This window comes from Aythya marila (genome assembly GCF_965140915.1).
Source record: "Aythya marila genome assembly, chromosome: 9".
Classification (NCBI taxonomy): Eukaryota; Metazoa; Chordata; class Aves; order Anseriformes; family Anatidae; genus Aythya; species Aythya marila.
Window position 1 is genome coordinate 10,562,675 of NC_139050.1, and position 25,121 is coordinate 10,587,795.

At 43.9% G+C, this 25,121-nt stretch overlaps 2 protein-coding genes across 6 annotated transcripts; one reads left to right on the top strand and one right to left on the bottom strand.

The window, feature by feature from the left end:
- Positions 1-918: 918 nt before the first annotated feature.
- ANAPC13 (anaphase promoting complex subunit 13) lies at positions 919-4,403 on the bottom strand. Of its 2 annotated transcripts, none has more exons than XM_082767733.1 (3): positions 4,249-4,403; positions 3,911-4,026; positions 919-1,376 (listed from the first exon to the last, which is right to left on the bottom strand). In XM_082767733.1, the coding sequence occupies exons 2-3, from the start codon at positions 4,007-4,009 to the stop codon at positions 1,251-1,253; spliced, it is 225 nt and encodes a 74-aa protein (XP_082623859.1). In that variant the 5' UTR covers positions 4,010-4,026; positions 4,249-4,403; the 3' UTR covers positions 919-1,250. The 2 variants fall into 2 exon arrangements, with proteins under 2 accessions (XP_082623859.1, XP_082623860.1); XM_082767734.1 differs by having other exon boundaries at positions 3,911-4,042; positions 4,249-4,395.
- A 113-nt stretch (positions 4,404-4,516) lies between these two features.
- Positions 4,517-23,738, top strand: CEP63 (centrosomal protein 63). 4 transcript variants are annotated; one of them, XM_082767728.1, is made up of 15 exons: positions 4,518-4,666; positions 5,564-5,699; positions 7,499-7,679; positions 8,696-8,791; positions 11,056-11,181; positions 12,047-12,160; positions 14,564-14,800; positions 15,028-15,173; positions 15,968-16,102; positions 16,727-16,841; positions 18,719-18,916; positions 19,323-19,409; positions 19,871-20,073; positions 20,633-20,957; positions 23,214-23,738. In XM_082767728.1, exons 2-15 carry the CDS (start codon positions 5,656-5,658, stop codon positions 23,370-23,372), a joined length of 2,166 nt encoding a protein of 721 aa, XP_082623854.1. In that variant the 5' UTR covers positions 4,518-4,666; positions 5,564-5,655; the 3' UTR covers positions 23,373-23,738. The 4 variants fall into 4 exon arrangements, with proteins under 4 accessions (XP_082623857.1, XP_082623854.1, XP_082623855.1 ...); XM_082767729.1 differs by having other exon boundaries at positions 4,519-4,666; positions 14,567-14,800; XM_082767730.1 differs by having other exon boundaries at positions 4,519-4,666; positions 5,564-5,601.
- The last annotated feature ends 1,383 nt before the right edge of the window (positions 23,739-25,121 follow it).

Here is a 25,121-nt window from a genome sequence, read left to right on the forward strand (position 1 = left end):
TTTTTATTAATTTTAATTGGGTTTTGTTAATTTCGAAGAGGATAAACATTGTGAAAAGACACCAAAAAAACTTCTGTGGAATCTGGAAGCTATGAGTTCCAGGAAAATGTTTTTTTTTTTTTTTCTTTTTTTTTTTTCCTGGTGCACTGGCAATAGAAAATCATTTGAAACATTGTTTTCCTTCCAGTTCCTTTCTCACTTCTACCAGTAATCCTAAACTCTGTCAAAATATTTTCTCCTTAGCAAGTTCTGCCAGTGGTGTGAAGGAATCGGTCCAACAGTGAAACATGCAAGATGAACAGAAGGCTTTTACCTATCGCAAAAAAAATTTGAGAATCAGAGATAAGATGAGGTAACAAAATCAATAGGCCCTTGCCTTTCTTCTCAGCATTAAAAGAGGTAGCAATTTATTGCCTGAAGCTAAGCTCCACTTGTTTCTTTTCCCCACCACTTCCCTTAGATTGCTGTTTCCCCTACGAGACAGCTCATCCAAGCAGCTATCATCAGTCAATTGACTGGGACTGGCAGGCTCTTCCCTGTAACTCTCAAACATCTGTCAAAAGACAATGATTCTGAGTAACCCCCATTTCAGCATAAATTAGACTGGTGACAGAATGCACGTTGGCAAACATCCCCAGGACGTCAGCACTGGAGATGTTGTCCAACGCCACCATCAAATCCTGAGATGAGGAGTTCAAAGAGCCACTTGTGTTTGCACGTGACTTCCAGCCCTAGAATCTGACTGACCAGTCTTGCACTCACGTCACACACTGGTTAAAGATGGTAACAAGTGACTCAAGGTTATTTGGGTTTTCTGAAGTGAGCTCTAGCCACAAAATACACCGTTATACTTGGAACATGAGCCTTCAGAGTCACAAATGATCCCGTTGTGAGATTTGAAAGGAAAGAACAACGTCAGACAGTAAAAACTATTTTTATATCACATGTAGAAAACATTTAAGAATGAAATTGGCACCAACTTAAGAATAAGTTAACAGAAGATATAAAATAATGTTACATAAGTAAAGAGAAACATTCTGATGTTAGCTCTGAGGTTTCAGATAGCCTTTGTTGTTTCACACAGATCACAGAAGCATGTTAAACTGTGTTTAGTCACTGAGTAGTTTGAATCCAAGCCTTCTTCAGGAACTTTGTTTCCGCCTTAGAGAAGCTTATGACAATGATGGTCAGACGAAAAATAATTTTTATATCACATTCATGCATCCCCTGCATGAAATCTGACTGATTTGCTAGTTTCCTGTGGGAGGAACGTTTTCGTGGAGATACTGGAGAGCCAGATCTGTCCACTTCATTTCTTGTTCTTTCACAGACTCAGTTGTGCCACCATTGTCTTGCTCTGGTTCAGGAAGCTCATTCTGAGAACAAACAAAAAAAAAAGGTACAATGCATTCCATGCATAATAGGCTTGCTTCCTAGAAGGAGCAGGTGACTAAGACTTCGTATGAATAAATACAAAAATCCACAAATGAGACCAGAGGGGGCACCTGAACAATACATTTCACACATAGTGATTCAGTTAAAACATTACTAAGCCCAGTTATGAACAATATTCTTTTCATATGATTATGATGCTTCATCTGAAAGGTAAATTGGCTTTCCAGGGCCCTGGGGCCTTGCTGTATACTCAGACTGCACACGCAGTGAAGGAGAATATATAGCAAATGCAAAGTAAGTAAATAATAGTATGGTGCAATTATTTCAGTGCTGGTTTGCAATGTGTTTCTTTTGCTGTTGCCAGGAATACAGATATTGCATTTATTGTAGCTGTATTTAGACAACTGGCTCTGTAACATATTACTTTCCTGCGGCAGGTGAGAAATCCTTCCTCTTCCTACATGCTGAATACAGGTGTGGCTGTGCTACAGCAAGAGGAAATGGCAGAAACCCCTACCAGGTGCAGCACAGAGCTCCTCAGGGCACGGTAAGGAGGAAGTACAGCTTAAGTGAAATTTCATTTTGCTTCCTTATATTATTTGTTCTCAGTGTTGCTGTGTGGTCACAAAGAGTATGTGTTATTCCGCAAGACGTTCCGCAAACAACCATTTGGGCAAGAATTCTGAGTCCTAGATCTCTGGATATCCCAGCACGAGCTAAATAAAATCTGTCAGTTTTGAAAATGGCATGTGATTTCAGCCCATGTTCGTTCATGGGAATCTCTCCAACGAGCACTGGATCAGATGCTCAGGACAGGCTCAAATACCACTGTGCAGCTATTCTGCTTGCTCCTTCACAGCGCTTCTGATCAAGTCTCCCATGAATTTGTGCTCGTTTCTCCATGTGATCAGAGCCAATCCCATCCCTGGGGATCTGTGTATCCACAACCAGGCCTTTCTTTCTATTGTTAATTGATGAGGCTTCCTGCTCTGAGGCTGCCACCTGTATGTGTTGTAAGTAGCTGAAAAGGTGATAGCTGTAAGGAAAGAAACAGTAGTGTTTCTTGACCTGGACACAGCGTGATGGCAAATGTCATCATAGAACCAATTTATAATATTCAGACTGCCTTAAAAACATGTTATTCTAAGCAAAGTGGGGTTTGGGTTCTCATATCTGAGAACCACAGTTGTGTAAAATCTTTCCCTCTAGCTCAAACCTTGGCAGGAAAGTGGTTAGCTTAATGATATGGTTTACTGAAGGGCTTGTTAGTGTTAGGTCAGAGGTTGGACTAGGTGATCTTGGAGGTCTCTTCCAACCTAGATGATTCTGTGAAAACTTGTGTGCTGTATACATGGATTTTGGAAGTGAGAAGCTGCGCCTTGTCCCCTGAAGAGACAGTGCTGGGCGTCTCACTCTGACTGGATCATAGCTTTGAGATCCCCTCACTGCACCAAGGAGGGGCTTGGCCAAACCTGAGCTGTGTTATCCAAGAATGGTGGCATGCTGTGATGTAAGGGCTAAAGCCTGCGCCATGTCACTGGAAATTTGGAAATGTCTCTGTGCTAAAAGTCACTGTCCTGGGGTGTTTAAGGAAAGGCTGGTTGTGGTACCTAGGGACATGGTTTAGTGGGTAATATTGGTGGTAGGGAGACGGCTGCACAAGATGATTTTGGAGGTCTTTTCCAACCTTTATGATTCTGTGATTCTAAAATAAACTAGCAGCCTCTTGTTTGCCACAATTTTGGCATGACTATTTTGTCAGTGCTAGCCAGGGTAAAGCTCGTTCACCTGACTGAAGAAGGAAAGGGAAAATCCTCAGATACTTCTCAGTTCACAGACAGTCCCCAATGGCTAAGGAAGGTGCTGGTGGGGGATATGTGAAGCTTCAGCTTGGGGATTTGTTGGATAAGAGGTAGCTTTTCCTCAGCTGCACCTCTCTGGCCTAGCAGCTGTACAGGCCGTACACTGGATGGAAGGATAGGTGCCATGCATTGGATGCAGCATTACAAGCAAGAGTCCTACTTGCAGGTGCCAGCATTTTCCCTACTATCCTTGAAGTGGCAACTGCAACAATGTGTTTGGAGAAGTCTGAGTAGGAAGACATTTGATAAAAAGGGAATGTCAGGAAGTGAAAATAAAGTGAAACCAAGACTTTAACTGTTAGCATAAGACTGACCCTCTCCGTTCTACAAATGAACCGGCCACTGCGGGCAATGCCAAAGGGTAGCACAGAGAGAGAGAGAGGGCAATTCTGCTTCTCCCGATGCCAAACCCCGCAGTGTGTGGTGGGACGGGTGCTACAGTTCTGAGGAGATTTGGCCACTGGCTGGGGAAGGGGGACAGGGACATCCACGTCCTCATCTACACACAGGCCTGACTGGCACACAGGGCAGGAAAGAGCACGTCACACCCATCCCAGGAACCTTTCGTACACATCAGCGATGCCAATATCGCCTGTGCTGTTTTTGGCAGGGGCTGCGTGAAACCTTGGGCTGACGAGCCGCCGCTCACCTACCAGCGGGATGGCCACGTCCTCGTAGGGCAGCTTGTCCTCCCTCCAGGCGTCGTCGATCAGGTCCAAGATCCTGCCGTCCCTCTGCACCTCGCTGTCCATCCTCGCAGCGGGCAGGCCTGGGACACCGAGACGCTGTTTTGGACACACATTAACACCCCGCAGCCTGCACGCACCCACACGGCGCAGCCGAGGCACCTCAGCTCCCCCTGCTCCCACCCTTTCCAGGCATGGCCACCCGGCTTTCGGGCTCGATCCCCTTACACGAAGCGTGAAGCCTGGCACAACGCGAGCCTGGTGCTACCCACGGCACAGCCCTGAGCGCGTTCACGGCTACCGACCTTCAGAGATTCCCTTCAGGAGACCGTGAGGCAGCACCCGGGCGGCAGCACCCGCCGCGTAATGGCGGCGCAGCGCGGCCCCCGCCCGCTGCCAACCCACCGGCCCCGCCGGCTCCCTCTGGCCCCTGGGCGGCTCCCGAGGCCGGGGACGCTGCCTCCGCCCGCCTCAAGGCTCCTCGGGCCGCCGCCGCTCCCCGGCGCCCGCCGCCAGCCGTCATCAAGCGGCGCCGTCCCCCGGCGGAGGCCGGGCGGGGAGCGGGGAGCGGAGCAGCGCGGGGCCGCCTGAGGTGCTCGGGGGCGGCCGGGCCCGGCGCTCGCCAGGTCCCCCCTCGGTTACCCCCTCGGCTGGGTCTTGGGCTGGGGTGCCCGGGGGGTGCTGAGCACGGAGCTGGGAGAGGATTTTGTGTGCTCCTCCTGGGTGAGACGGAGTCCTGCGTGCACGGGGGGTTGCGGTACTGCTCGGGTCCCCAGGTCTGGTGTCCCGATGGGGTTTGGAAGCGCTGTAGGAGCGGGATGGGGGCTTTATGCTCAGGTGTTTAACCGCCTTTCTGTTACGGAGCCACTGGTTCCTGGGGGAGCCATTGAAATAAATTCTAGCTTTCTGGCATGGGGCCGTTGTAACGTAGCTTTTTCTGTTGTTTACATTTTTAACCTCCCCCTACTTTTGCCTGTACGATCAGCCCTTCTTGCTTCACGTACAGGTGAAAATTTTGCGTGCACGCATACGTACCTGCGTGTTTGTGACCTGAAGGATGGTGGTGGGTTAGCTGAGGCAACGAACTGCTGCTGTACAGCTGGGCAGCTCGCCTTCAGAGCTTAAGGCACCAGAGGAGTCTTTAAGAAGTGATTGCTGTCTTTAAAAGGCACTTCTCAGAACTACACCAAGCCCCAGTGTATCCTGAACGCAGCAGAACATCGCGGGGTCTGTTTAGATTGATGGGCTAGGGAGAGACCTGAGTGAAGGATAGATTCATACCCCTGCTTTTACACAGCACTGGTATTTGTTGTCTGAAGTAACAAATGCGTCAGTCAGAGGTGGATCTTGGGCTGGCCGTGTGGACGTTTGGCAAGGTTTGGTACAGCTGCTGCGTGAGCTGCAGTTGTGTGCTCTAAGGAGCGTAGCATCGCTGCGGTCTCACACTGCTGCGTGCTTGTATCGGGTCTTCTTCTGTATAAAAAACTGTTTTCCCTTATTTTGCTTGTAAATTCATGAAGGTGACCGCTGTTCTGCTCACTTGTAATAGTGTGATAATTACATATTATGTATTTTTTTTTTAACTTCTTTCCCCTGTGGCCTTGTCTGTTTGTTCTGCAGCTGGATGGAGAAGTAGGCTTGCTCCTGCATTGCCACGGGTGAGCGCTGCTTTTGTGTACTTTCCTAGCTGCTAAATCCACCCCGATTTGCTGATGGAGGCTTTGTTGGAAGGAATGCAAAGAAATGGGCAGGGGAGGTATGTAAGCAAAAGTGTATGCCAGTCTTTTAAAATAGGTTAAGTACAGAGCTTCCCTCTTAGGTCTCTTCCAACCTAGAAATTCTGTGATTCTGTGATTCTTATTTACAACCAAATCAGTTTTACACCAAAACCGTTGTTATGCAAACTTCCATTGCTTCAATAAGGCCTTTGGTGTTTATCCCCCAGTGTCTGCTGGTGGACAAATACAGCCTGTAGTGGCCTTCAGCTGGGTCAGAAGCAAAGTTGCTGGTTCAGCTAGCTGGCTTTGCAGTAATCCTTTGCTGTCAGATATTGTGGTCTTAATTGTTAGAATTTCAATGTTTCATCTTCCTAAAACCTTTACTCCTTTCCCCCTTTTTTTTAAAAGACCCTTCTTACCTTGTAGCATCAGGAGCAATGGCAATTAGAAGTGTGAATAAATATTTTTCTTAAGAGCCCTGCAAGGTTAATGAGACATATCTTTGCTGTCTGTTTTTAATGCAAGCATCTGATTAGTTCCTGCTTATGTTGAAACGGCAGAGTCCCATTTGTCTCTGAAGAATCCTTAATGGTCTGTCTTAGGTTAAAGTATCTAGACTTTTGGATCTCAGAGAGAGACTGTAGTGCCAATAATGGAAAAAAATGTTTTATTTACTAAATAAACATGAAGCAGAAGTCATTGATGCCATTTTCATAGTTTTCTCTGAGAACGTGACTCAAGTTTACCGATACCATATATTTTCTACAGATAACTGGTTGCATAAATCAAGTTTAGACTTAGCGTTATATTAGCAGATGCTGAGAAGGAAATGTTCTTGCTCTGCATAATAGCTGCTAATTTTTGGTTAACTCGCAGGACAGGGTGAACTTCAAATTTAACTGATTTTGGCTGCTTTAAGAACTATTTCTTTCCCTATAGAAAAACCGTCAAGTTGTGAAGTGTGCATATGCTCTGGGGGAACAGAGAAATTTCAATCCTTTAACCTATTGATTTCCATTTCTTTTCAGTGCTTTCTGTTTGACAGGCAAATTAAAGGGGTGAAGATCGTCATGGAGTTCACTGCCCTCTAGGGCTGTATCTTGCAAGCCTTAATATTGTCCCTGGCTTAGCAGCTTGTGAAGTTTCAGAGGAGTTAGTTGTATTGGCTTCAATAATTACTGCACCAAATTAGAAACTGCAGCATCACTAGGGAGCAGACTCTCCCCATTGGATTGAGAATGTTTTATTCTTCATTATCATGTTGTCATCCAACCCCCTCTACTTAGGGGTTTGTCTGCATTTGTGATAAACTTTTGTTTTCGGGAGCTGATAGCTTGGCTGTAAGATTTCTCTGGTGACTGAAACTTAGTATAAAATGCCTCTGTCTGGAGAGCAATTAAGACCAATACAAAATGTGGATATAACATATTCCAGTTTGCCTTGATAATGCATACTACCAAGACAAAAGTATTTATAGGTGCTTGTTATGTGGTGAGTAGAAGGCAAAACACCTTACATTTTAAAGTGTATAGTTCATTTGTTATGAATGGGATTTCAAAAGTACTCTTCATTGGTCATTGTCAAATGTAAGTTTCTGCTCAGTGATATAAACGTACCAGTTGTGAGTTAGTGCGTTAGACAATTGGGTGAATGCGTTAAGTATTCCATAAATTTCTCTGCAAGCTGACTTGCATAGACTTCACAGTACTGCAGTGTAGCTTGCAGTGCTGGTGCCTTTAGGGCAAGTCGGTTTGTTCTGCTGACTTCACTGGTGTGGGGGTGCTGGACCTGTGTGGGGTGGTGCCTGCTTTGTGACCTGAAGCTCTTTCCCTTCCAGCGGTGGGTTCTTGACTTCCTGCGAGGCTGAGCTGCAGGAGCTGATGAAGCAGATCGACATTATGGTGGCTCACAAGAAGTCTGAGTGGGAAGGTCAGACACAGGCTTTGGAATCTTGCTTGAGTGTTCGAGAGCAGGAGCTTTCCTCAGCCAGGGCTGCTCTGGAGGAAAAATATAAGGAGGTACTGCCTCTGGTTTATTGCTTCCTGATCAGCATCCACCTGTGTGTTTTGCATGTTACAATATAATATAAAGACTGAACCTCAGTTTCAGAGTCTTCTGACTTTGCATGGACCTGTATTTTAGTTAGTTTCATCAGATTTGATTCAGATTTGTTTGTTTAACTGCCAGGCCAAAACAAAGGATTAACTTTAGCAAACAGCTATGCTAAGCAAAACAGGAGCCTGTCTCATGACTGGAAATCAGCACTCAAATTTATAAAGGAGCCTGTTGGACAAGGGTGTCCAGTTCATAATTCAACCAAAGTCAGATGATCAGCTCTCTAAGGGTTGGCTGAAGTTGGTGCAAGTTGAATGGCCAGAGTTTCTAAAGAGAACCCAGAGGTGCTGAATCTGGATACAGCAGTAGCCAACAGCCTTGCAGCCTGCATGCATGGGCAGAAAAATGTTTAGTGGTGTAAACTAGACCAAGATGTTCCTGAGAGTTTTTCTGAGGGCTATTTTATGCAGGTCAGGTATTGTAGCCTCTATCTGAAGACTGAAGGAAATGTAATAAATTTATTTATTAGTGTAGAAGCATCAACATGTGACGTTTCTGCACAGGATGTGGAGCATTGGCTTTCTTTTGTACAATGAGTTTCTGTATCTTTCTGTGGATCAGATAAAATCAGCAAGAGTCAAGGAGGCAATATGATGAAAATGATAGAGAAAAATACCATTTTCTTTCAAGCCAAAACTGTCATTTTTGTCCCCAGAAAGCCAGAAACTGGTTGAAAGCAAGAGGCCAGAACAGAAGCAGTTCTGGTCCCAGCCAACCAAAGATTCGGGCATAAGCTTACTCTGGTTCATAGTGAGCGACCCCATTGAAACATCCAGTTGCTAGGAGATTGAGGGTCTCTTAGCATTCATTTGCCACTCCCTCTCCTGTGTATATTTATGAAATGAAAAGTAATCCCTGTATTTACTGACAATGAAGTCTGTTTCTATTTTATTCATCTGCATTTTGATTTGTCGTTCAGGTTGGCATGTTGCGTCAGCAGCTAGAAGACATGGAAACAGCCAAACAGGACTTGGTTAGAGAATACGAGCAGCAACTAAAGAAATTTCAAGAGGAGGTAAGTTTCAAAAAGAGAGGATTGGTTTTTGGTTCCCAGCTGACATATGATCTGATAGGTAAAATACTTTGCATCATTGCTGTTGTTTAAATGTCATGGTTTTAAAACTTCCCATTCTTTGGATGTTTATGTTCTTAAAAAAAGAGAGCATTGCACACATACAAAGTGGTATTTTTATGCTTCGATAGCCCTGTTTTTTAGCGCTTGGGAGGAACTCCGTGACAAAGAAGACTGTTGGAGTAGAAATGTGTAGTAAGTGTACTGTTGCAATTTTCATGTGTTAGACATCTGCAGAAGTTTACTGCAAAAATTTCCTGTATTTGCCGATTCTAGTCACCATAGTGCTTATACAGAAGTTGCTATGGGTACAGGCAGCAGCAGTTTGCTCCTTCAGCATTTCATGAAATTAAAATGGGGTGGTGGTGTAACTGGCCTTGATTGTATGAAAAAAATGAGACGAGATTGGTATGCAGTCTCATCATCTTTCTGCCTCCGTTCATTCTGATTTTTTTTTTGATGCGGATTTTGTTCTTCCAAGGCATATTAGTCTTAATATGCTTAATAAAAACTAAGTGCACTTGGAAAATATTTTGAAAAAAACAGTTTCAGAGCTTTCATCTCAAAAAGCTTGTTCACCGCAAGGAGATACACACGCAATATCCTGCAGGTAGTACAGCAGCATTCCATGTTTATGCCTTAACTCTTTGCCTGTCTCCACTTGCTTGTCAGAAGCAGCGAGTAAATGACATGAACAGCTAGTAGAGCGCTCACCTTTTTTCTCTGGAGGGTTGGGCCTGGTTCATACTCGCTGTAAGCTGTAAGTTAAATTAATTTGGTAGTCTTAGCTTTGACGATGGAAAGCATCTGTCCTCATTTAAAACACCTTACTGTTCAGTATGATTAACAGTGTTCACTCAGTAGATGTTCCCACTGGAATAGTGGATAAGCTGCAGAGCAAAGCTGAGGTGCATTGGCAGATCTGCCTAAATTGTGAAGGCTAAAATAAAGTGTGTGTTGTGGTTAAAATTGCAATGCGTTGGTGTTTTACCCACAAAGTATTAATGTAGGTGACATTAAGCTGCAATATTCCTCGGTCTTCTGTTGCTAGTGCTGTTTGGGGAAATTCTTTCTATCTCAGTTTACCACAATTACCAGTAAAATTACAGGTACAGTGTCCAACTCACTGAGGTTGTTGAAAGAATAAACCACTGCTTGTAATCTCCTGACTCGTTTGGCAAAACATGTTCACCTATTAACTCTAAGCCTGTACATCTGTCCATTCCCATTGAACGTGCCGAAGTACTGTGCTGACTCAGGGCACTGGAGAACCTTTTGTGACCGGTGTGTGGGACTGAATCATGAGGCCTTGATTCAGACGTTTGTTCTCACAGTCCTCCTGTTTATCCGTGAGCTTAGGTTTCTCCATCGTTTCCCAAAATGGGTATGATGTCTTCTCAAATTCATGTGACCATGAAGTGGAAACTTAATTTATTTAATAATTGAGTTGAGGGAGCTCATCAGATGGAAAATGCTGTGCGAGTTGTAAGTGATTGTTTGCACAGAGGGTCATTTTAATGTCAAGAGTTTTTTCCTCATTCGTGCTTCTGATAAGAGTTCAGCTTTCTAGCAGTAGGCGGAGGAGTGATATTTTCTGTTGGCATGCTCCAGTCATTGTGAAATGCACAGTGTATCTAAGCAGAAAATGACAGATGAAGTAGTGTTAATATTATGTATAATAGCAATTCTCAGATCTTCCTTCTGCTAAGTGGAAGAGTTCCAGTCCCCACCTGAGCTTCGCTTTAACCTCGAAGAAACTGTGTAGGACTCCCGCCTGCCCCTGTTTGGCATGGTGTGCCCCACCACAGGAGACGGAGCACAGGTCCTGCTGCTGCTGCTGTGGCTGGGAGCCACCTGTAGAGAGAGGAGGTACCACGCTGTAGCTACGTTACCAGCTACAAGTAAACCTCCATCTGATCAATATTTTAGTCATGCTTTAATTGTGATAAGACAGGGGTCTAATTGGAGCTGCTGATGTCATGACTTAAGTGTGGCATCTTGCTCCTCTTATATAACTCAGCGTATTTTGTGATACTATCAGTATAATAGGCTCATTATACAAATATAAATCTTCATTTGCAAGCTGTGTGGCCTTGATTGGGGGAATTGTTTGCGTGAAACCATTTTGTATGCCTTCCCTCAAAGTGCTATTTAATTCTTGCCTGGTGGCCTTGAACAAAGTTGTCCTTTTTACTGAACTCCTGCAGTTAGCTAGGCTGAGAAGAAGCTATGAGAAGCTGCAGAAGAAACAAATGAGAGAAGCTAGAGAAGAATGTAACAAGAGACAAGGAGATGACCAGTTTGAAATGAGACGACTGACCAGGAAGCTGGAGGTAAGTAGTTCGAAACCAATTGCTAATCGATTCGCACATATGAACTGACTTTCTGGGCTTCACTGGTGACTTTGAATAGTGAACTAGGAAGTGGACTGTGAATCCTGGTTAAAAGGTACTCTCCATCTAGCTCTTCTCAATTACTTGTGTAATAAAGACTGTTGGCTGCATTGAGGCCTCTAAGTACACAGGATAAACTATTTCGCTGTTCCTAATCTTTGAATAAATGAAAGGAAGAAAGTGCTGGAAGAGTAATTAATTATGTGAGTGGAATAATTCCCGTGTGGTGAGGTTGTCATCTCGCTTCTTCGAGAGGGGAAGAGCTACTTATAAAACTTCTCAGCCATGTTTCGTCTTTTAATCTTCCTGCTATGCAGAGCTCAACTGCACTCAATTTTCTTCTAATGTACCCTGTAGATGTAGCTGACAAATGCATCTGACTGATGGCAGTGTCCAATTTGTGAAGCAGAGGATAGCATTAAAACTCTGTAGTTAATGGTTGCCATCTTTGTGACTTCAATAGCAGCCTGTCTTGGAAGCTAAAGCCAGTCTGAATTGTTAAACCTCTGACAACAAATCCATGAAACTAGCCATGAATCTTTTAGCACTTAACATTTGTAAACAGCAATAATTGACACTGACGTTCATCTCGAGAGGGAGGGAAATACAAGCAAGCACAGTATGTGAGGGGCTTTGTACCGCTGAGTTGGTGCATCAAATGACTGGCTAATGGTATCCCCGCTGTGGGGAAAGGTGCGTGAGGATATGGTGGAGAGAGAAAGCAAACATGGGTATGACCTGGAAGGGGGCAATCTTGTCAACTGAGTGGATGTACCGCTCTAAGCCACCCCTGCTGTCCTTGCAGGAGTTTCGTCAGAAATCACTTGACTGGGAGAAGCAGCGTTTGCGTTACCAGCAGCAGGTGGCATCGCTGGAAGCACAGAGGAAGGCTTTGGCTGAGCAGTCTGAGCTCATTCAGGTACAATTAATATGCGCTGAAAGTTTTTTTTGTTTTGTTTTGTTTTGTTTGTGGCAGCAGGTGGGAGAGCAGGGAGGAGGGAAGAGGGAGAGACTAATGAAATCTCTCAGGCTTGAATCCAGTTTAGGCTGCCATTGAAATGACTTTTAATGTCCCAGTGGAATAAGCTTTATTTTGTATAAGTGCTGTATGGAAAAAAGATCTGGAGTCTATCAACAGAGGTTAGACAAACCTCTTGCAGCTCTCCCTCCCCCTGCTCCAATTAGCAGAGAAGGCAGTAGGTTGAAGCTTTCCCTGAGAGGCAGAAACCACGACATACAACACTTTAAAATAGCCATTACATCAAGTCATCTAGTTCAAAGCTATTTACCTGCCAGTAGCTAAATATGTACCTTGTAGGTCCAGCTCAGAGGATGATGCTGGAAAATAGTCTTCCCGTACAACAGATACTTCAAAGTACTGAAGTAACAGCATTTTTCAGCCCTGTTTTTTATTTTTATTGTTGGTCTCCTAAAAGCAAGAAGTAATGGGGCTGCTGTTCCTGAAAAGCTAATCGTTCAGTGAGTTAGTGGTGGTGCTGCAGCAGAGCAAGATGAATTGACCTAGAGCACAGCTGTGAAGTCACACTGACACAATCACAGCAGACACTGATAAGAAGCTCTTGCTGGGGACTTTACACTTAATGGGCTCCTGAATTACTCTTGAGTGGAAGCTCCTGCAAGGAGGAAGTTTGTGATGACAGGATTGAAGCTGGCTCTGACAGGGGCTTTGTGAGAGGCTGACACTAGTAGATCTACAAATGCAGAGAGAGTCGTTGAGCAGAAGGTCTTGCTGCTCTGCTGTCTTTTTATCATTGATAGCTCAATTGTCTGAGAACAGATTTGTCCTTGGAGTGCAGGCTGGTATACTGGAGCACAGAGGAACTCAGTGTGCAGCAGAAGAACAGACATTTGGGGACATTTTTCCTAAGCAGTGTAGGTGAGTTAGGTGCATAGTTGCTGTGAACAGACTGCCTGAAACCTTAGTTTCTTTGAAAAGCCCAGCATGAAACTACTAAATTCTTGTCTTGGATGTTTCTATGCATTTTGTATGCTTGGTTGCTTTTCTGGCACAAGGTCAAGCTGAGATCTGTGACCGTGGAGTACTCTCTCTTTCCCTGCTTTCAGCTGGGTCCCCCTCATATCTTTCAGCGTAGTTAAGGGAAGCCTGCCATTCTCATCCAGTGATGAGCACCTCTCTGTAACACCTGCAGCCCTTAAAGTCAACAGGTGAAACTTGCTTTCTGTGCTGCTCTGCATGTTCGGTGGCTGGAAATAAGAGAGAGCTTATATATTTTCCTAATGCAGAAACAAATGCTCAGGTAGTCTGGCACTCTGGTTTATTGGGCTGAGAAAGGCTATACTTTAAACTGTTGCCCCTCTTGATTACATTTTCTGTCATGACTATTCAAATACTGAAAAGGCTGTAATCAAAATTATACCATAGTCTTCCAAACGCACAGTTACTATAGTTTTCTCAGTTATGAGGCATTATGTGTCAGGCAAGTGGTGATTCTGAAACTGGCAGGAATTGCTGCTCTTAGAAATTGGGAGTAAAGGACTACTCAAATATTTTGTTTCAGCCCTTAAAAATTATAAGGTACTATACAAAAGGAAATACACCAAGTGAATATTCTTAGAAGCTTACATGAGAGCTGGGTTGTTAAATTTCACCAATTAACTATGTGGAAAAAATGCTATGAAATAAAGTATCATGCTTGTAAATAATAGTGCATGTATTGTTTGCTAGTCATATGTTCCTTACGCTATTACGTTTTTTTGTCTGCTGCTAAAACAATAAAACATTCAAAGTGAGCATTCTAGCAGGGTGTTAGAACCAGATTATTTACTGCATAAAGCGAAGCATAATTGGTGGTTGTACCCAGTTCAGTTTTTGATCTTTTTTTTTTTTTTTTCCCCCCCTTATTGTGCACCAAGAGCTGCTTTCTGTCCTAGCGTGGAATTAATGATGGGGTAATCTCTAGCTTGTGTATGGCATTTGCAAACCTTACATGCTGTCATTTCTTCTGGTCTAGCCTTAGGTTAATGGGCAAAAATATTAAGCAGCTTTGTTCTTAGTTCATACCTGGACAACTTGAGTGATTTGAGATCCTCTTTTCTGGGATTCTCTTTGAAACCCTTTCAGAATCAGAGAGGCCTCTCATTTATTTTTAATTCTGTCTAGCTTCAGAACTACCTTACCTTGTAACCCTGGAATAATGTTTTCCTTCATTCCCTGAAAGGTAATCATGCTTACTTCAAGGATGTGACTTGTTGTGCAAAGAAACTAATGGTTGTTTCGAATTCAGGTTTGATGTACTGTACTATTGAGAATTTCACTTTCATACATACCGATTACTGTTAGCAGACTCAGCTTGCCAATAGGAAGCAGATTCTGGAGTCAGTGGAGCTGGCTAGCCGATCGGAAATCCAGCACTTAACTAGCAAGCTGGAGAGGGCCAATGATGCTATCTGTGCCAACGAGCTGGAGGTGGAGAGGCTTAACATGAGAGTGGATGATCTGACTGAAAACAATCGGATGATTCTGGAAGATCAACAAAGAGTTCAAGAAGAACTAAGGCAATCCAAGAAAATGTTAGAGGTCAGTGAAGGAATTGTTGGGAACCTGCATTTAAAGCAGTGAGCCTTTGTAAGCCTTCTAGAGCCTTTGTGAAGTGCCTCATTGGCCTCAAAGCTGGCTTTGTACCCATGTGGTGTTCCTCACTATTTTCAAGGGTTCTTTAGAAATCTGTTCAACCTCTCTTCTCATTACAACAATCTGATCTAGTCTAGTCCATCTTGCAACAATCATTTCTTCCTCCCCTGCAGGTGTTACAGGATGAGAAGATGGAACTGAGAGCCACCTTGCAGTCTCAGGAAGATTTCATTGACAGCTCCAAGCTGCACCAGGAACAGTTGCAGAAAGAGCTGGCCAGAGTGACTGAAACTCTTCACACAAAAGAACTCCTCATCAGGTAACATCTGTGCTTCACTGGTACTTATGCTCTTGCATCCAAATCTATATGCCAGTTTCTTCCACTGAGAACAGAAGCAGCATTTTCATAGAGCTGGCTCTGTATCACTTGGAATACAGGGTAGTATACAGTAGTTTCTCACAAGTGCTGTACTTCCTTGCAGTATTTGCCAGTTTGCATTGCTTTTGATTCTCAGCAGAGTGTGGAAGGAATCAGCTTTCTACTCAGCTAGCTTTCTGGGGACAGCACAGAGCTTTTGAGCATGGTTTACTTCTTTTTTGTGTGTGTGTGTTTATGTGTGCTGGAGGACTTTCAGGTTTTGATACTGAGCTTACCAATGTCAGTGGAAGTTCTCAGTGAATTAATGATGTAAAATGAGGGCCCTGGTAAGGTAACACATGTGAGAAGATTATCTCGGCCTTTCCCTTCTGCACTGGCAACGTGCAAAAGCTAGAGGGTTCCAATGGCCATGTCAAAACACATTGGCTTATGTTACCTGGCCGCCACACAGTTTCCTGTGAGCAGTTACTGGGTGTCTGCTGATGGCAGTGGAACTGCCTGGTTCAGGGAGGCCAACATCAAATTGGATGCAGTCCTATTCAATCACCCTGAACTCAAAAGGGAGCTGTCCTCTAGCTGACATGTTTATGTATTCACAGTGCACACGTGTCACCTAGTGTTGGGTTTTGTGCAGTTTTCAGAGAATTCCAAGCAGATAGTGATTGTGTTTCCTGTATTGGTGTAATCAGGCATAATGGTTTTCTACTGAAACTAAATTTCATGTTTCTGGTTAGGGCCTTGGAGGAGCGCTTGCAGGAGAAGCAGTTGTCTTCTCCCGGGCTAGAGCTGGAGCATGTACTCCTGCAGCTGGATGTTGCCCAGAAGAAGGAACAGCACTTACAGTCAGAGGTGACTCACCTTGAGAACAGGTAGCTGACTGCTTGCTTCCCCTGAATGTGCGATGAAACTTGGATAATAATGTAATACCTAATGTGTTGTATTCATCAAATTAACCAGGCCCACTGATTTTTGTAGGCTTTTAAAAATATTAAAGGGCTAAAGAAATCAAATGTTACTCATTTTGCAGTTTAATAGTGAGACTGTTTTGCTAATTGGCTGGCTGCTTTTCACTGCACACTGTGGGTGTTTTCAGTATGTTGGCTTGCTTAGGCTTAGCACTTTCATTTGTAATAGGTTAGGGAGCCTTTGTTAGGCAGCTGGTAAGAACCAGATCTAAACCTGTGAAATAAGAATTATAAACAAGTTTTCCTTTCTGAATTTGTGGTTTTCAGACAAATGTTTGCATGGGAAGTTGGTAATCTTATTATGACAAAGAAGAAAACAAGAAACCACTGTATCTATTAGATCAGCTTCCTTATTCCTTTTAAAATGATTTTGGTACAGAAACCCAAAGGATTGCTAAGGAACTTCTAGGTTAGAGTTCAGTTTCTGTTGTGACAGACATAGGAGACTGCTTGGAAGATCAAAGTTTCTCCTGACCATGTTCTCCTTCTTGGAGTATTCTAATCCGTAGTTTTACATTTGGCATCTAGCCTGGTGTCTTCAAATGCAAGGTGTGTACAGCTGAGTGAAGAGCTGGCTGAGAATATCAAAGAGCTGCAGTCAATGGAAGAACACCATACTGAGTCGAAGGCAGAGATTAAAAAGGTAACGTCGCTTTGTTCCTGGAGAGTGGGAAAGGCGTTGTGGAGTCAGCCGTTCTCTGTGCGTGTCATGTGCCTCAGCAGAGACTGTGGTGCACTGTTAGCAAAGCTGCAGAGGGGATCCAAAGCCGGGAGTGCTGTGGAGGCAGGGTTATGCTAAAGAGTAAGGAGAAGATCTGAAAAGGGGGAACTGAGAGGATGGTTTCTCAGGTTTCTGTACGTGGCTGTGCAGTTGACTTTGTGAGCCTCTCTTAGACCTGTTTCTTATGTTGCACAGTGCTTCTCTGCAGTGTGGAGATACTCTTATTGATGCTGTAAGGGCAAATGTGCAAAGAAATTCAAGCCTAGAATACTGAGCTTCTGCCTTCTACAGGCTCCCAACAGGATGAAGAACAGGGAAGGAATGGGTTCTGCTGTAATAAATGCTACCACACTTGAGATGTGGCTTCAAGTTGTGTTCTCGTCTGTATGTGAATAAAGGAGTTTGTTTTAGGCTTGATACCTAGATGTGAATCCAGGATCTGGAAAAAATAAGAGTAGCTCATATGCCGTGAAACCCCACCCTAATGCTCTATGCACCCTGGGGGAGCAGGCCCTCCAAAAGGCTTGGCTTTTAAGAAGGGTCTAGAGCTTTTAACTGGAGCCAGGCTAGAGTAGAAACCTTATTGAGCAAAAACCTCAGTTTTGTGAAAATCTTTTGTCCCATATTCAAAATGTATAGAGATGCAGATCCTGCCGGAGATGTGTACTTGGCTGCACATTTAAACAGCCACCCAATCAATGAATCTTCTGCAGGCTGTGAGGAAGAAAGAGATTTGTTACAGTTATTTCTATTTTATATACTTGGGAGGCATTGAGGTGACATGGATATAAATCAATATATATATATGTGTGTGTGTATACATATTGTGTATGGTATTTACATGGCTAGGCAGAGATCATCCATTTCAGTTTTCTAAAATGTATGTAATGCTCAGCAAAATCCTGGAGGTTTAGGTGCTCAATATTTCTGGTTAATGGAATAAAATATTAGGGAAGAAATTACTCTATGTTGTTCTGTATGTCACCGAATAAACCTTCAGTGTCCCTGCCAGAATATTGTATGCGATTCAGATCTGGCATCTCAAAGGGAATTTAATAAAACAAGGTAAGGTATGGAAAAAGAAGACCAAAGGGATGGTGTGATTTTTATGGAAGGAACAGCTGAATGAAATGGGATTTACCAAACTGGAAAAGAGATAAATGAGATTGAAAGTACTAAAAATAAAGTCATGCCTGTCATGTGGAACATAAATAGGGAATGATTATTCTCTCATAATACGGGGACTAGTGGTCATCAAATAGAGTTATGAAAACAAAGAGGTATATTTTTACCCTGTGTATAGCTAGCTTGTGGAAATTTGCCATGGATAGCTTTAGTTGCTACAAGCTACCATTGAATCAAAAGTGTTTGGACACCTTCATGTTAGGAAAGTCTGGTTAGGGCTATTTAAAGATACCATCTCCAACTCAGGAAGGCAGTTTGGCAAACTGCGAGGTTATGTTATGGAAGTGTTACTGTGCTTGCCCAGTAACTTCATCGGGTCTCTGTTGGCCACTGAGGTAGCATGGTGAGCTAAAGGGGCTGTGATTTCATTGCCTGTAGATCATCTTAAGTACTCCACAGCATGCATCTTGTCCCAGTTGGCAGTTTATGGTGTGAGAAAGGAGTGGGATGAGATGGTTTTCAATCAGGAAGGACAGGCATGCACTGGGGGGTTGTTACTTAGAGCTTTCTGTTTTCCAGTACTTAGTTTTCACATGACTGTATCCAACGCTTTGTCTGTCTTGCTGAAACATCTGTTAAAAGATCATGGGTTGTGTGTGCATATCTTCCTCCAGTTGAAAGAGCAGCTCTGCCAGGCTGAACAAACTCACAGAAGTGAGTTAGAAGGGATGAAAAAAGAAATCTCGAGACTGACACAAGAGTTACACCAGAGGGACATCACAATTGCATCTGCAAATGGTTCCACATCAGACCTAGAACAACAGCTGAGAACAGAAATTGAAAGAGCAGAGAGGAAAGCAGTGGAGCACAGGGTAAAAAACTCTTCTGCTGTCTCTTTAATGGAACAGAGGGCTTGGAATACTGCCCTACACTTTCTAGCTATGTTGAGTTTCTTTCTGTCTGCAACCTTTAAACAAAGACTTTGAGACTCTTCTGGTGAAATCTTCTGATTTTTGGTGAATCTATCTTCCTTCTTTTCAAACCTGTAACAGGCAGTCCTACAGAATTATTTGAGATCGCTCGTGTTATCTAGGTCTGGATGATTACATCTTTGGAAACCAAATAAATAATTGTATGCTGTTAGTTGCCTGGTCTTCCCTACAGTCTTGCAGGAATAATGGCTCAGATCTTGCAACTGAGGGTGGAAAAGGGCTGTGGGGTTTTGTAGGTATGTGTTGTGTTCTTTTTCTGAGCTGTTACTTGCCTCTGTCTCCTCAGGTAATTCTAGTTCAGCTGGAAACCTTGAGGCTGGAAAACCGTCATCTCTCAGAGATGCTGGAAAAAATGGAGTTTGGTATGCAAGAGGTATGCATGAGGGAACAGGGATGGGAAGCCAGTAGCATTGTGGGTCCCCAACCTAAATGTTCTCAGCTTAGGCTGAAAGGTTTGCATCTTAACTAAGTGAGGGAATCCTGGAATATACAGCTGGAAGAGGACTTGAGGTCATGTTTCTGCCTCTGGCCTTGGGGTAACGAGAAGGACTACATCTGAACACCTCTTGGTCCATCTTTTCCTGACTGTTTTTAAAAGCATCATCCAGTGATGAGAAAGATTTCCTTTCCTAGGCAGATTAGCACATCTTGGCTAAATGCAGACACGATTAAGTCATATATAATTGATTTGCTCTTAGGAAAGCCGTGAAAATTTTGCCAGTCAAAACTGGGATGGTAGAATATGTTTTAGGAAGTCACTTCCCAGCCTTTGCTCTGGATTTAACTGTGGTATCTTGCCAAACAGAAGTTTTGACTTCAGCCCTTCTCTGTTAGGGAAAACATGTCACCCTGAGAGCACTCAGTGAAGGCTATGCTACTGAACTGAATAAACTAAAATTGGAGAACCAGCAATTGCAGAAGGATCTAGCAGAGGCCAGAGCAAAACTGGAGCTCACTACCCAGGTCTGCCAGGATGAACCCGAGGGCACTGCTCAGTTGCAAAGCGAAGAGCCCAAGACCAGGGATGTGCACTGCAGGTGAGTGTTGCATAACCCCAAGGATGCTGCTTCTATACTATGAAGGAAAATGGACAGTGTGGGGATGCGTGGGATTTTAATGACATGCTGTAGGAACAGCATCTCTGTCCAGTATGTATGGGAGAGCACAAAGGGCTGCTTTGGAATCTGCCTTTATGCTTTAAGCAGCTCAATAGCTTTTAGTCCCAGCTATTTTGCATTCTGCAAAGCCAGCTAGTATTTGACTGCCTCTGTTCTAGATAGAGAAGCAGTATGTGCTGCTTTTGGTGAAAGGATTAGATTTGGCACATGCAGCTGTGCTTTTTTTTTTTTTTTTTCACTGCTAGGATGTGTGTATACTATAGCTTTTGATATCTACAGTAGCAGGAAAGTGAGAGAGAATTCCCTGCTGACTGGATGTGCATCTGGGAGTCATATGGAAATGAGAGATAGCCAGTCTGGATTGCCAAGGCTATCAGTAAACTGTATGTTAATTGCTATTTCTGTGCAAGTTCTTGCTGAAATTCAGCTGTTACGAGGCAAACTGTCAGCCAGTTATGTTTTCAAACCTGCCTTGCAGGACAACTAGGGAATCACAGCACAAACATGATGAACAAACAGAGAAAACGCATCACAAGCCTGACAAGATTATTCAGCATCATCAAGGGGAGCCCCAGGGACGGAAGATCCAGCCTTTGCCTGCTGAAATGGGAGCTGTTATCCCTGAGACTGGTGAGCTAACCACCCAGACCAGCAGGAAGGGCTGCCTGGAGTCACCCACCCTTGCTTCGGATTCCTTGCAGGGAACAGATTCTTTGCTCCTTGTGGTGGATGACAGCAAAGGTTTTCCAGATGGAGCGTCTAAGAAGTGCATCGCAAATCATCAGCGAGAATCTGTGCCTTTGGTAAGCAGTTGCATAGAAGCTGTTTGCCATTCAGCTGCTGACAATATATCTGGGTTCTCATCTGGCAAAATTCACATCTTTGAGTCTGTGATCTGTCTGTGTGGTGCCTTGTTCTGTGAGCGTATGTCAAGCGTAAATCAGGAAAGAGAAAACAATGCTGGATGGCCATTACTTGGACAATGGGAGTCATGTAATTACTGTTCAGAACTCTCTGGGGAAAGGTTTTGTTTGCTGTAACTGCTAAGCTCATTCCAGAAGCACTTGGTTCTCTCCATACTGGTGATGTACATCAGTGTGTACCAGGACCTGCTTCTGTTGCTTCGGGATTCTGCTTGAGCTTTTGGTTTGGGACTGTAGTAAGGTGAGTCTGACTCCTCTGGGTGGGACTGCAGTAGGCAGCACCCTGCACTTGGAGCCATTTATGTCAGCTGATAGGAGAGCTTGAAATGAATGCTCTACTGCACAAGTGGAGGTTGTAAATATAAAAATAACACCTTCTCTGTCCTCCTACCTCAGCTCTGCTGCTGAAGCGCTTGCCCAACACACAGGAAACTTGGGCTCATTGCTTGCCTGAGGTGTTTCGGACCGTATACCCCAGTGCCTCTAGCAGTTACCAGTCTGTAGACAGATTTGAGCAGGGAAGGGAGGGGAATGGCAGAAGGATGCAGACTGGTGTGCTGGAATTTGTCAAACCAGGGAGGTTTGTAGTAGTATAGGGAGGGTGGAAGCCTGGGTACTGGTCCTTGCTCCAGATGTGCTGCCCCTAGCAGTCTTTGGAGTTTTTTCTCCTCTGGTTGCGTGTTGTAAGCTGTGACAACAGGTATTTTTGTCTTGTGGGGACCCTGGAGAAGTCTCCAAGGCTCATGCGTGGGCAAGTGGAGGCTTGTCAGGTCTAAGTGGAATCTCTTCAGATGGCAGGATTGGCATCAAAGTGCAAACAGTTCCACTTTAGGCCCTGAGAAGCTCTAGGGCTTGATGCTTTGTAGGAGAGAAATTGCAGCTATTTGTTCTGTATTTACTCAGAGGTAGAAACAAGATTTCTGAGGAAACACAATTATTCTGGTGTGATGACTGGGACTCCCTTCTCATGGTCAAGCTCCTGTGTCTTTAAATTAGTTCCTTTAACATCGAGAGGAGATTTCATGCCAGTAGGCAATAACAGAGTGGGAGAGGTTTTCTTGCTGTTTGCAGCATTTTTTTTTGTTTTCCTTTGTTCTTGCCTGTTGATAGAAGGCCAGAAAACCATGAGACTCCAGGGTTGGGAAATAACCAGTTGTATTGTCTTGCCAAGACACTGAGGCAAGTTTTCTGTAATGGAAAGCAGCTCTGTTGTAATTCACCTGCCAGCCCCTGTGCAGGAAGCTTCTCTTCAACTCATTATTTAAGCTTAGTTTACAATGTTATTTTTGTAAGTTCAGAACTTGTGGGTAAGTGATGCGAGTAGCAGGAACAATTCTTGACTGTAAAGCAAAGAATCTGGAATAGTTCATTGACCATTGCTAGCCAAATTGAAGTGGCATTCAGTGAGCTGCGATGGGAGTTTGCCCTGTGCTTCCCCTGTGGGACTGTGGCAGACACCCATTAATTTAGGAAGAGGAGGTGTGTAAAAGAAAGATATTCCTGGTGCTGCTCCAGCCTGGCAGTTCTGTCTCTTCTCTGGAACCCATATTCTGAGACGTTACCGCACACTGAGGATTTTATGAAGGTGAGGAGCAAAATATAGACCTTAAGTGAGGCTGGACTAATGCTCCCAGGTCAAGGTGACCCTTGGGATTTTGTGGTGACCTTCTGTAGAGTTATGCGATGGTTGCACGAGCCACATCATTCCCTCTCATTATCTTAAGGGGAGGGGCTGGTGATTGAAGTGAAACTCCAGTTTCTCCAAAGTAAATAGCCAATTCCTGTTGATGCTTCTGGGGCCAGGGTTCCACCGTGAAGTGCAGCAGCTATGCAGGTACATGGAGAGCTTGCTTCTGTTCAGCTCTAGCCCCCAGTTGGCTCTGTGGGGAATGGCTGAAACGGAAAAGGTACATGTGCCGAGGTACCAGCCTCACTCCCTGCACGTTGGCAAAAGCTTTGGAAGTATTTGCTGCTGCTTGGAGACTGTTGGGAGGGACGTTTACACATGACACAAGTGTGAAATTCTGAGTGACATAATCCTTAGAAGTGTATTTAGCTGTGTGGTTTGCTGATCAGTAACATTTCTTACTGAAACTCAGAATGAAAGAATACCTTATACCCCTTTTTTCTCCTTAGTGCCCCCTGCCTACAGCTTCAGTTGGATCAATAGCTGCGAGGTACCTGGAAGAGGAAGAACTGAGATCCCAGCACATCCTGGAATGCCTGGATGCTCACATTGAGGAACTGAAAAAAGAGAGTGAAAAGATAGTGAGACATTTCGGACAGCAGGAGTAGTGTTTCTTCAAATGCACTGCTTTGAATGCTACTTTACTTGCATGGTTTCAAACTGCCCCTGAAGAAGGTACCTAAAAGCAGTTGCCACTGGGGCTTGAGTGAGAGGCCTTGCCTCCCACTCTGAGCTGGATCAGCAGCCTGGATGCCAAGGAAAGGAAACTCCTCTCTAAACGTTTGATCTGATGGAGGGCAGTACTCCCCTACAAACCTTTAGTCAGCAGGCTGTGGGTCACAAGGCTGCATCAGAGATACGTGTTTGTGCACTTGGTCAGATTATGGTGTTTTTAGAAGCATTTTCTATTTTTAATGTAAAGTATTTAAAGTGTATTTTATACATGTAAAAGCATTGAAATAAAGTAAAGTGGAAAACCGTCCCTTTTCTTCTCTGTGGAAATTTACAGAGTGAATTCTGTGGCTTATGTTGCTATCTCATCAGGAACTATGATAAACAATTTTTCCATTCTTTCCCTCTACCAGTGTTCTTCAAGAAATATAATTCCTTTTCCTTGAGTCCACCTGTATTTTCTCCAGTTACTTTTCCCATAGTGGAATTTCTTTATATTTCCTGGTTCATCTTGCAACTTGTGCACTTTACTGTTTGTATAGTATCTGGCTTCTTTATCTTGCTTGCACGTTGCTTGGAGAACTACAAAACAACTGAGGAGTGAATAGCTGAATTCTGATTGTGGTCACAGCTCTTATAAGATAAAGAATAGTAGTTGGAAGTGGAAAATGAAATCGGGTGGGAGGGGAACCCGCAAACAAGAGAAATTCATCAGTACAGCAGATGTAATTGCAGCTGCTGTGTGAGCTGGTTATCAGCCTGCTTGTATCTAGGCAGTGTCTTGGACACTGCCCAGTCGGATTGAGCTGTGTCATTAGAATACATTCGAGATGTGTTTCTTCAGTCCTTTTGCAAGAAAAATTGTTAATGAGTTAACAGAATTTGTTTTCTATGGACTTGCCTTTCTTCTAGGGGCATTCTGCAACTCTTCCTATGGTTGAGCCTTTACAACCTTTGTCCAGACAAACCTAGGCACGGAGGTGCTCCTTGTCCCTGTCTGTAAGTTTCCTGTTCCTTTCCATCAGCTTCACCTTGTCCTAAAACAGCTTAATGCTGTCAAGAACTAGGAATACAAAAGCAACCTATGCATGCATAAAGCAGCCATCTGATGAGGTAGATGTATTCAGCAAAGATGATGCCTGCGTGCAGACTGCAACTCTTTGTTGTGCCAAAAAACAAGAATTGAAGAGGTGGAGGATTTTTGAATCAACGAGTTCTTTTATTTTGGCTTTCTTCTAGAGTTCTTTGAACAAGGATAAAACCTTCAAGTCCATTTTGAATTCTCTTTGTGTGGTCTCTGTAATGAGGCGTTCAGCTGCCCACAGCCGTGGACAAACCGTGGTCGTGTATTTTGCAAATAGTCAGCTTTGGCCTCAGTTCCTCTTCAGAGCTGCCCACAGGTAGGCATTCTTGGAACATCCACCTTAACTATCCCGATCTCAGGTAAGGACTTGTTGGTCATGAGGTGTTTTGACAAAAACTGGACAGCAAACCAGAACAAACTGCTGTATCCCCTTCCCCCATAGAGCCACTGAGCCTGTAGAGCCATGGAGCACCTGGTATGCCAGAACTCTTACAGATTCCTCACGTCCTCCAGCTGTGGCAGCATTACCATTTTTTAAATGATACCTTTTGAATGTGCCTTACAAATTATTTTATGTTTTTTGAAGACTTGATAAATTACT